The sequence below is a fragment of the Chelonoidis abingdonii genome, chromosome 7, assembly GCF_003597395.2.
Source record: "Chelonoidis abingdonii isolate Lonesome George chromosome 7, CheloAbing_2.0, whole genome shotgun sequence".
Taxonomy (NCBI): Eukaryota; Metazoa; Chordata; order Testudines; family Testudinidae; genus Chelonoidis; species Chelonoidis abingdonii.
The window spans coordinates 58009892-58022330 of record NC_133775.1 but is presented as its reverse complement, the minus strand read 5'-3'; the positions used below and the strand labels follow the sequence as shown (position 1 = coordinate 58022330).

The 12439-nt window shown below is 39.3% G+C and overlaps 1 protein-coding gene across 3 annotated transcripts in view; it reads left to right on the top strand.

Moving 5' to 3' along the window:
* The window catches only part of CEP350 (centrosomal protein 350), a 166940-nt gene that overhangs the window by 144958 nt on the left and 9543 nt on the right, over positions 1-12439 (top strand). For all 3 annotated transcript variants that reach the window (XM_075067898.1, XM_032796177.2, XM_032796172.2), the window contains 4 exons: positions 763-2846; positions 3950-4351; positions 4441-4587; positions 5842-5964. In XM_075067898.1, coding sequence (XP_074923999.1) covers positions 763-2846; positions 3950-4351; positions 4441-4587; positions 5842-5964 — 2756 coding nt within the window. The remainder of the gene's footprint in view (positions 1-762; positions 2847-3949; positions 4352-4440; positions 4588-5841; positions 5965-12439) is intronic.

Below are 12439 nucleotides of genomic sequence, written 5' to 3'. Positions count from 1 at the left end.
TTCTTTTAAGAGACCTTAATAATAAACAGCCAAAACGTAGTGGAAAGAAAATGGTAAATTTTAGAAGAATATTTTAACTAAGACAAAATGATAGCATCTTGGCTTTTTCTTCTTGCTCTATCACTTCAACTTAGGAGACAGCAAAAGCAAACAATGTGCTGAACCACTAATATTTGGTTCTACCCTTGCTGAGACTTATGTGAAACATCAAAAGTATGACAACTGTTTTTCTTTTTGCCTTTTGTGTTTCCCAGCATCATATAATTTGAGAACACTGCCCTTGAAAAAGCCAAAAACAATTAAAGATTTTCTTCTTTTGTTCAGATATTTTTCAGTGGTTTACTATTAATGTTTATCTCTTCACATACATTTATAACCTCGTTTAGCTTTGTGACCTCCAGACAAATACCTGAGCTTTTACCTCCTATAACAGTGTCCCATTCCTCAATAATAAACTCTTCACAGAACAGCAGCAGAGGTAGGAGGTTAGAAAGAAAGCTATGGAAACATAATACATACGGAATACAGAGGATGCTGTTATTATTTACAGAACAGTCCAGGAGCCTGTGAAACTTTCACAGATCCCTGTTAATATCCTTTTGTCTCAAATCTTTTGACTGAACAGCTGTTTAACTTTGGCTGCAGTTTCCCAGTAAAATAACAGGCATTCCTGATCACATCTTGCTCTGATAGGATTAAAAGATATCAAAAGATTATTCTGGATGATTTAGTATTGTGATGATTAATTTTTTTTAATTTAAGATGCTGAGAGATCTGTGTCTGTACACATCAAGAGACTCATTGACTCAGAGGTTCATGCAGAAGAACCTTCCCAAACCCTATCCCCAGTCTTCAAATCACCAAGGAGATCCAGAGCTGAATCTGGTGATTCCTTGGACAGTGTGCCCTCATCAGCTCTTCTCCAAGATCTAAGAGATGGTGGCAGAATATCCCATGTGTTAGTGAGCAAGTCAGAAGATGTATCCAGTGACGATATTGTGTCCAATCACAAATCTGATATACAAGAGGAGATGGAGTACATAAAATCAGAAGAATCCGAGGTTGAAGATGCTAATAATAAACATTCAGAGAGTTCTGGTGCCTTGTTGATGCTAGAGATACACCAGGAAAGCTTACCAGAAGTCCTTCCAAAGAGAGACCTCCACTCTGACACTGAACAGTCTCAGAAGGAACTATTTAGCTTGACTGCTGAAAATATTCAGAGTAGAGAAGAGATCTCAAAACAGAAACAGACAATCAAAGATGATGTAGAGAGTGATCAAAGTGACAGATCAGAAAAGTCCTCTCTCAGCTTGAGCAAGTTGGCACAGGAAAAAGACTTCTCTCTTCCAGAACAAGTTTTTACTCAAAAAGAGCCATCATACTCTGAAGATTTTGTGGGGTCCTCCCCCAGAAAAGAGACATCAGTTGAAGAAACTCCTTCTGCTGAATCTTTCAAAGATGATTTTGAGATGCCTACATTGCCGCACAGAAAAGATTCTCAATCACTTAGAGAGAAGTCACAACATACAAAACCCCCTAGAAGCAGATCCACAAGCCTTGGCAGTGAAGATGAAATCAGTGAATATCTCAGTGACAAGTCTCTCTCTGTCTCTGGCAGTGTGTATTCAGAGAGATTATTAGAACTCAAGTCACCAACAGAGCTCATAAAAAATAAAGAACGCAGTGATGTGGAGAAAGAACAAGCCCCCATTGAATCACCACTTTTTGTCCCAATTTCCATCACAGAAGAAGCAAATACACTGGTAAATTTCAACGTTGGTGACAGGATACTTGTGAGTAATGTCCAGCCTGGAACACTGCGATTCAAAGGTCTGACCAGTTTTGCCAAAGGGTTTTGGGCTGGTGTGGAGCTGGATAAACCTGAAGGAAACAACAATGGGACTTATGATGGTATTAAATATTTTGATTGTAAGGAAAAGCATGGTATTTTTGCTCCTCCTGAAAAGATCTCTCACATTTTAGAAAGTTTTGATGCCTGTATAGACACGAATGAAGATGAAGACTCATTCTTTGATGACAGATTGGATCAGCACCACAAATCCAAGCAGAAAGACAAAGAAAGTTCCAAATCTGGCAAAGGTGAAGAAAGCAAGGGAAGAGATACAACTGAGAAATCGTCCCAAGGTAAAGCTCCACCAGGCATGACTGCTTTAGAAGCCTCTGTTGGGCAAAAAGTTGATGATTACTCCAGTTCCGAAGTAAACCATATAAAGGAGGTTTTCACAGCTGCTAGACCACTTGCCAAAGAGCAGTCTGTGGTAGACTGTCTGAAAGATGCTGTAAAAGATGAGATTGTCCATGCACCGTCTGTTTCTACTATAGAAAATGTTGCCACCATTCTATTGGAAGGTACCTCAGATGGTATATTGTCTGAAAAGCTGGAGAGGCAGCAGTCCTCAAGGGAGGAATGTACTGAAAAGTCAGATAATTTTTCTTCTGGAGTTTTGGAAAAGCTTGCAACTCCACTTCTGGACCTATTGACCAAGGAAAAGAATCAATTAGAAGCTCAACTTAGGCTGCCTCTTGGAGAGGAAGAGAAGTCAAAAGACCAGCTAGAAAAGGTCTCCTTGTTGACAGACAGTCTACTTAAGGATTTTGTTAAGGACACTGTCAATCAGCTACAGCAAATCAAGAAGATCAGGAATGAGAAGATTCATTTTAGCAAGCAGGAGCTCTGTGATGTTCAAGAGGAATTATCATCCAGAACCCCAGCCCAGCATATGGAGGAGCAGGTAGCAAAGGACCTGCAGAACTTTTTTTTAAGTTCTGAATTGGAAGATGAAAGAGAAGAAGTTTCCTCTCCAGATATGTGTCCCAGACCAGTGAGTATATAGCTTGCATTGATTTCAGAAGCTAATATATTGTTTGTTTGTTTGTTTGTTTGTTTTGGATAATTATTGAATCTGAAGATTTTGTTTTCTACCAATTTTGTTTCTCCCAAGTGTTGTCAAATGACCTCCAGTGTGTGTCTCACTTTATGGTACATTCTGAAACATTTTGAGGATTTACAAAGATGTATGAAACACCTACTCACATCACATGAAAAACTGAAAAACATTCTACTTAGAGAGCATTCTGCTTACATATATAATCTTTCCTGTATTAGCCTACCCTGTTTTTCATACTCCTAATTGAATCTGCATGAATGCAACTCTTGTATTTGAAGAGTAAGTTTGCTTCTGCTTACTCTCCATATATAATAATCATCCTCTGACCTTACAGTTAGTTGCTATAGGGATCATTAAGATGTCAAGCAGCTAAAGGTGCAGGGTTAACAGCTCTCTGATAAGTGAAGTTTTATATCCACTGGACAGATATATCATGAACAGTGGAAGTTCAAGCTTCCCCAGAACCACCTCTAAGGGTAAGAATATAAAACATGGGCTCTTTGCTGAGGCTCTTAATAAAGCTGATGATTGTGGTGATAGTCTCAATATGTTACTATCACAGAAAGCACCAGCTCACTTTCACATATGCCACCAAACAGCCGTCAGCTTGTAATTGCTTTTAGTCTACTGATTTAAGCTAGATTGATACTGGTGGTAAATGAAGTGAAAAGTTACATATTCCATTACCAAACTGGTCAGCCACCCAACCCCTTACAAACAAATTGGTTTCAGGGCAGAATGAGCAACAAGAACAGATGATCTATTTTAAAAAATGCTTCTCTCTGTTGTAAACTCCCTAATACAGTAATTTTTCAAAAACATTGGGGAAGAAATGATGAAAGTGCAGTTTTATGAGTAGAATCAAATGTTTCCACTGGTTTGGGGTTTTTGAGATAATTATTCAAAAGGGCTTTATGAACACTGACAATCATATCAGAAGTACATTTCAAAATCGAATTATAAGAAGAGTTTGTTGGTCAATAGAGTACATTACTGCTTTGAATAGTAACTCTGTAATTCTGTTTCTTATTTCACAGGAGAGTCCAGTGTTTGGTGCCAGCGGACAGGAAGAGCTTGCTAAGAGGCTGGCAGAACTGGAGATCAGCCGGGAATTCCTAAATGTGTTAGGAGATGATCAAGACTGGTTTGATGAGGACTTTGGCTTGAACTCCCACAAGGTCCTGCAGAAGCAAACTGAAGAATCAGCGGTGCTGCCCAAGACAGAGCCACAAAAAGTGCCACCTAAGCCATGTGAGGAGCCTTTGGCTGTTCCACATACTGCAGTGGAAGTAGAAGTCATGGTGTATGCAGCAGCTGAGGAGCTGTGGAAGTTGAAAGAGCTGGGTCATGATCTTCAGAATATCAGCCTTCCCATAGACTTTGGTAATACCACCAAAGAGCAGGACATGGAGACTATAAGCAAACAGGTCTATAAACAGGTACAACCCTGGGGAACACTGATCTCATCCCCTGGATACTTGCCCTCAGAAGCTGAAGTTTTAATTTTGACCTTTTTCTTTTTGTCAAGGCGGTATTTGACTTGACGAGAGAGATTTTTCGGGAAATCTTTGCTGAGGATCCTAATCTGAATCAACCTATTTGGATGAAACCATGTAGAATTACCTCCACTTACTTTCGGCGAGTAAAAGATCCAAATGACCTTGATGAGATCAAGGTAGGAAAGATGCTATTAAGTTGAGACTGTCCTCGTATCATGTAATGCTTATATAGCATTTTTTCATTTGTAGCCCACAGAATGCTATGTGTAGGTAGACAAGCATTACCTGGAGTTTAACAGATGTAGCATTTGAGCACAAAGAGGTTTCAAGAGTGGCTGTTTGCTGAAAAGCAATTATGTAAAGATGGCTGGTTTTTTTGTTCAGTAGATATACCACCCTCTCTTTCTGGGATGTATTTGCTGACTTTAGTGACTTTAAAAAATTTCCTTTACTGCAGGTCTAACAGACCTCAGTTCTGCAATCTGATTTATCTTGGCAGATCCATACGCCTATGTGGACTTCAGTGGGACTCTATGCAAGGGTCTATTGTCATGGATCTGGTTGCGGGATTGGGGCTAAAGGAGTGAGCTGGATTTTATGCTTTCTTGTGCGTTATATTTGTATGCTTAACTTCAATCAGATACACCTGTGCTGACCCCAGTGAAGGCAGTGGAGTTGCACAGATGGACTAAAGGCATAATTTGAAGATGAAGTGGGTGCACTACTGTAACTGAGGGTCTACAGGCTTTTTATTACTGGTGGTAATGCTCAAGAAAGAAAAATCTCAGCTTATTGCTGAACCCAGATTTAATTTACAGGGCTGTATGTTAGAAAAAAACATGTCAAACTAGCACTTCTCATATGGAAATCATTGGGACACAAAGAAGGAATATCCCCTGCCTCCAGTGCTGTTTTTCCTAAGTTATTTTTCAGAGTAGAACTGCATTTAAAGTAACTTGCCCAAGATAAGACATTTAATCTTTGGCAGAGTCCGGGACAGAACCTAGGTCTATCAAGACATAGCTGTCCCTGAACGGTTAATAGCAGGGAAGAATAAAGTTAAAAGGATAAAGGCCTGTCAGTCTCTAACCCTGTTTTCCTACAGTGTCCTTTCATAAACTGAATTAGTTTTAGTCTCCAGTTTACTGTATCGTTTAAATGAAAGTTGTGCTCTATGGTTAGTCAAAGCTCTAAGGGCTAAAAAATATTTCAGCCCTTTTTTAAATATAGTATACGTACTGCATAATGTTGCCTCTAAGATAGGGTTATTGCTCAGTGCTTCCATTGTAAATCTCTTGCACTGCAATGTACATTTCACAGTTAAACAGAAATCCACCCTGTATTTTAAGATCAGATTTTGAAGGGCAGGTGCTCTGTACGGGATTCACTTCTTCCCTCAAATACAATATTAACTCTTTTCTTTCCCCTAGAGTTTCATTGTAGCTGAAGTACTAAAATTGTTCAGCTTGAGGAAGGAACCTAATCACAAAACAGATTGGCAGAAGATGATGAAGTTTGGACGCAAGAAACGGGACAGAGTGGATCATATACTGGTCAGTGGATAAAAGCATCCAGTAGTTTGATTGTATTCTATCCCCTGAATACAAAGTGTTTGTTAGTTATATCTCAAAAGAAGGCATGAACCTTTTGACAAAAGGTAGTTAATCCTAGATGCACAATTTAGAACTATATTTAAGTTCCATATGGTCCACTTACATTTTTGTCTTTTTTGGGTACTTGCAATGAACAGAATAACTTTTAAACAGAACATTATGTGTGGGTAGAGAGAGTAAGAAGAGAAAGTTGAGAAGCATGAAAAGTTAAAACCATTAATTTAAACAGGGAATTTGTTACAATGTAAAATGCATAACTGAAAGGGTAGCCTTTTTTCTTTGGACCAAAATTGGTATTCCTACCCATCACAAATTCTAGGAGAAGGACTGGCTTTCTGCCTTGATGAACCAAAGTATTTATTCTTTAGTAATGTTGTTTCCACTGTGACAAGTGATACTGAAATCCAAATAGATTAAGCTCTTTCCTGTGACAGAATTCTGATACAGCATTTCTTGGCTTTTTCAAGAGTTCTGCAGTTAAGACCAGTACAGAGTTTGAAATAGCATTGTAATTTCAAAGTGACTATATCTTCTTCATAGTACTGTGGTAGCAGCTATGCCACATGGTTCCCCCAGCATGTTCACTAAACTAGCATTGAGCAGCATTGCTGCTTCCATAATACCTCTGCATGTAAGCTGTGTTGAACAATATATGCTGCCAACGCTGGTGCAGGGATGGAGGATAACTCATGGGGGCAAGCTTTTTAAAGTTGATCTTTGGGTGATTTTACTGAATGGTTTACTTGTCTGTGATGAGTCCACTTGGCAACATAAGAGTTCTCAACACATTGCTTTTATCTTAACTATATCCTTAATTGGTATATAAAATTACCGGTTAATTCAAACCATGGATATCTTTGGTCTTTTGTTCTCTCACCTGTGGAAGATTTCCAGCAAAGCATTAGGAACACTCTTCCGCCAGGGACAAAGTTGCACCCTAGCTAGGTAAAGGATTTAAAGTTAGGGTCAAGTATCCTGGGATATCTGGGCTTTATTAGTATATGTGTTGTAACTAATATAATTTATAATAAGCTAAAGTACAGCCACATTAGGTATGGAACATGCAGCTATTGAGTGTCTGCATCAGCTCACTGTACCAGCTTTCAGTTATTATAAATTAGTCTCAATTGGAAACATTCAAAAAAGTGAATCAGGTAAAATGAGGATGAAAATTCAGGCACTAATGTACAATAGTTTTGAGATCTTCCAGATTTCATACAAGAATCCAGGTGTCAAAAGGTTAAAACACTTTAATCCATATATTTTAATAAATACAGTCTGACAAGCCTGTGTTTCATCCCACCTCACTCACACAAAGAAACAGAGGTAAAACAACCACCATTTTAGCTGAAGCATCGGAAGAATACAGACAGACAAACTCTATGATATACTGTTTGCTTTAGGATTTGGCATTGCTCAGTGACATTGTTGCTCAGCTTATCACTGCAGCGTAAGCAACCAAGAGAGAAACTTCTAGCTTAGAAGTTTTCTAAGGTTTGGCTACTTTTTCTATAAACATATTTGCTAAAACCTCTTTAAACTGTTAAGCAGCTAGCTAACTAATCAGCCTCCAGCATCTGCCACTTTTGTTTCTGTGGTGATGAATTGTGAGAATACAAACACTGGATCATGGCAGCATCACTGACTGAATCAGGGACTTTGCTAAATAGCAGTGTTCAAAAAGAAATAGAACATGATTTAACTGGAATTTCAAAAACCCAGTTTCATGTTTTCCGGAGCATGGCAATAGTCCATTAAAGGAACAAATCAAATTTGGTAGACATTTGTCTTCAGAAACCCAAGAGCCACAGAAATATTTCCATTAGTTTTCGTCTGTGTTCTTATGTATAAGTTTTTATTTAAGAAATATATCTCTGCAACTCGAATACTGTCTGTCATGCTTTGGAGTGGCTCACAACTGAGTGCCAACCGCAGGGCAGACACACCAAGCTGGTAGTGTGTTCTGTAATTAGAATTGATCAAGCCAGTAACAAGTGTAAACTCCTAGATCACTACCAGTCTTACCATGGAGTCACAGACAGTCTCCTGGGATTCTCCAGGGGACTTTGCCACCCAGACAAACTGGACTTTATGGTAAAAGGTCACTCAAACCAAAAATCATGTCACATAAGGTTGCCCCCCATCCCAAGAGACCTCCAGGTCAGTTGGTATTCTATATCTTACGCCAAAGACTACACTAGCAGCCAACTCTATTGTAAATGGACTACAGGTTTATTATCTAAGAAAAGGCAATGAGCATTAAGAGGTTAAAGCAGGTAAAATATATGCACAAATGAGTCACTCTTTGTAATTCCAAATGGTGGCAGTCATGTAATAAACTACCAGTTTCCCAAAAGTCTTTTCAGGGTACCCAGATTGTCTTTGGGATCTCCGCTTACATCTGGTACACATCCCAAACAGTCCAGAGATGAATGCTCTTTCCTTGAATCCATTCTTAAAGCTTCTTCTTACAGAAATCAAGCTGACAGCGTCACTGCTCACATGGGCTTTTCCTTTGACAGAGAGTGAGGAATGCATTTTGAGGCTTTGGCCTCCAATCATCATGATGACCTCTTGCTTTGAAATTAGCATTTTTCTGTTGAAGTTCTTCATTTGCATTTCAAAAGGCTTCTTTCTTGTCTGATGGATTATTTAGTTACAGCGGTATTTACAATATACATATTTGCTATTGCATTATAACAGGATACAGTTAAGTGAAAACAATGCAAGTAATAACCCATTAGTTTTTCATTACATTTAAACGTGAGGCAGGGATTCTAAAACTTTCATGGTCTGAAATGAGACGTTAGTAGAGTCTCTTGCAGGCTTCTTTCCTTCCCATTCATAATTGTGTAACATCCTGTGACAATTACAGCAATTGCTTACTTGGAAAAGTATTCTTAGTAAAGTGTGTCCTTTTGGCTGTATTAAATATAATGTAGCAGCTGGAAACAAGGAGAGCTAGCACCATGTGGCTATCCAGCATGCTGGGAACCACAATTTGGAAACCACCAGTGTAATGTGTTTGTGATAGAGGCAAGGAAATTTGTTGTACGTTCCTCTTCTCCCAGCCTACCAATAATGACAGTCAAGTACTTATAGTGTTGTGACTTTGCCTACCAGGAAGCAAAGAGGTAATAATTCTGTCAGGCAAGCCCTGCATGTAAGGCCCCATTTTAGAGATTTCTCTTTACTTTTATTTTTTCTTTTGTTCCTATTTCCTCTTGCCCAGCTTTGTCTTTCCTCTTTTCCTCATTTCTAAGCCCAGAACTGAAGAAAAGGACAAGTACAGTTGTTGGGTTTAGTGCTGGGTGGTGTTGGTGGCTTGTGATATACAGGAGATCAAACTAGAGACCTGGTGATCCCTTCTGGCCTTAAACTTCATGACTCGACACAGAACGGGGCACAAAATAGACCTCAGAAAGAGAGCAGAAAAACCGAGGGGGAACGATGATCAGCAGAGACAACCTCTACTGAGGATTCTCCTACCTTCAGCAGAGACAACCTTGTGGCGGAGTGTCAGTAACACACAAAGCAGCACGGCATTCCAAGAACTCTCCCATTAATCAGGTTTCCATTAATATTGGAGCTGGTAAAAAATGGGGAGGAAAGGGGATTTTGCAAAAATTTTGAAAGTTTTCATTTTGCAGGGCTCAAAGCATCATTCACCTAAGGAGACATAAAGGAACTGAGCAGTTTGAGCTCTGTGAAGGGGCTGACCACAGTCTGGTCAGCCATGCTGGAAAAAGAGACTTGCTGTGAAATACATCTTTTAACAAACTAGAGTCTCTTGTACAATCAGGTTTAGTTTTAGAAGCGTATTTTTAGTTTTGTTTGCTTGTGACTTTTTCTATCTTTATTCCTTATACTTGGTATCACTTAAACCTGTGACTTCTTGTTTAACAAAGTTGTTTAATTTTTACTATAAACCATTCATTGCTTTGATTAAAATAGCGTTCTTTAACACAGTTAATGTAATAAGTTGCTAGGTATTTTCTCTTTAAGGGACCAGTGAAATGGATCACTTCTGTAAATGATCAAGGCGAGGGCTGGACACTGCAGAGCAGACAGTTTTTGGGGGGAAATTTGGGACTGTGAGAGTGTTGGGGTCACCCTAAAAAAAGTAACTGGGTGGTAGAAGCCAGGGTGTGATCTGCATGTTTGTATGCTGGCTGTTAGTGTCAAGGCTGTTAGCCACATCAGCATTGCATTTAAGGTACTCTCAAGTTTCAGGGCAGGCAGTGACGAAACCCCTTACTGATCTGGGTTGAACCCCAAAATGTCACAGATGTCCAGTTCCCAATTGGCTTTCACTACAAATTTGGTACCTAACTGCCCTTTGCACCTTTGAAAATTTCCCCTTCAGTCTTCAAGAAGGTCCTTTCTCTTCTAAAGATCTTGATGCTTTTTTCATTATGTTCAGGCACAGATGGTAGATTTCCTTGTCTCTGCAACAACAGCCAGAGTACCCTGCTTTTTCACTTGGGCCGTTAGGCCTAAAGCCCTGTCCACAAGCATATTTATCATAGAATCATAGGACTGGAAGGGACCTCGAGAGGTCATCTAGTCCAGTCCCCTGCACTCATAGCAGGACTAAGTATTATCTAGACCATTCCTGACAGGTTTGTCTAACCTGGAGTTTCCACAGCCTCCCTAGGCAATTTATTCCAGTGCTTAACCACCCTGACAGCTAAGAAGTTTTTCCTAATGTCCAACCGCAACCTCCCTTGCTGCAATTTAAGCCCCTCACATCTTGTCCTTTCCTCGGAGGTTAAGAAGAACAATTTTTCTCCCTCCTCCTTGTAACAACCTTTTCTGTACTTGAAAACTGTTATGTCCCCTCTGTCTTCTCCAGACTAAACAGACCCAACTTTTGCAATTTTCCCTCGTAGGTCATGTTTTCTAGACCTTTAATCATTTGTGTTGCTCTTCTCTGGACTTTCTCCAGTTTGTCCACATCTTTCCTGAAATGTGGTGCCCAGAACTGGACACAATACTCCAGTCGAGGCTTAATCAGCGCAGAGTGGAGTGAAAGAATTACTACTCGTCTCTTGCTTGCAACACTCCTATTTATACATCCCAGAATGATGATGATGGGTTTTTTTTCTTTTTCTTTTGTCAACATTGTTATATTGTTGAATCATATTTAGCTTGTGATCCACTATGATCCCCAGATCCCTTTTCACAGTACTCCTTCCTAGGCAGTCATTTCCCATTTTACATGTGTGCAACTGATTGTTCGTTCCTAAATAGAGTACTTTGCATTTGTCCTTATTGAATTTCTTCCCATTTACTTCAAACCATTTCTCCAGTTTGTCCAGATCATTTTGAATTTTAATCCTTGAAACCCCTCCCAGCTTGGTATCATCTGCAAACTTCATGAGTGCACTCTCTATGCCATTATCTAAATCATTGATGAAGATGTTGAAAAGAACTAGACCTAGAACTGATCCCTGCAGGACCCCATTCATTATGCCCTTCCAGCATGACTGTGAACCACTCTCTGGGAATGGTTTTTCAACCAGTTTTGCACTCACATTATAGTAGCTCCATGTAGGTTGCATGTTCCTAGTTTGTTTCTAAGATCATGTGAGACAGTTTCAGAAGCTCGACTGAAGTCAAGATATACCACGTTTACCGCTTCCCCCTTCTCCAGAATGCTTCTTATCGTGTCAGAGAAAGCTATCAGGTTGGTTTGACATGATTTGTTCTTGACAAATCAATGCTGACTGTTATTTATCACCTTATTATCTTCTAGATGTTTGCAAATTGGTTGCTTAATTATTTGCTCCATTACCTTTCCGCATACAGAAGTTAAGCTGACTGGTCTGTAATTCCCCGGGTTGTCCTTATTTTCCTTTTTATAGATTGGCGCTATATTTACCCTTTTCCAGTCTTCTGGAATTTCTCCAGTCTTCTATGACTTTTCAAAGATAATCACTAATGGCTCAGATATCTCCTCAGTCAGCACCTTGAGTATTCTAGGATGCATTTCATCAGACTCTGGTGACTTGAAGACATCTAACTTGTCTAAGTAATTTTTAACTTGTTCTTTTCCTATTTTAGCCTCTGATCCTACCTCATTTTCACTGGCATTCACTATGTTAAACGTCCAATTTCTAGCTAGTTTGAACTCGTTTTGTGCCTTGGCCTTTCTAATTTTGTTACTACATACTTGTGTTGTTTATATTCATCCTTTGTAATTTGACCTACTTCCACTTTTTGTAGGACTTTATTTTTTTTCCTTTTTAGATCATTGACAATCTCCAGATTAAGCTAGGGTGGTCTCTTACCATACTTCCTATCTTTCCTATGCAGTGGGATAGTTTTCTCTTGTGCCCTTAATTATGTCTCTTTGAAAAACTGTCAACTATCTTCAATTGTTTTTCCCTTTAGACTTGCTTCCCAGGGGATA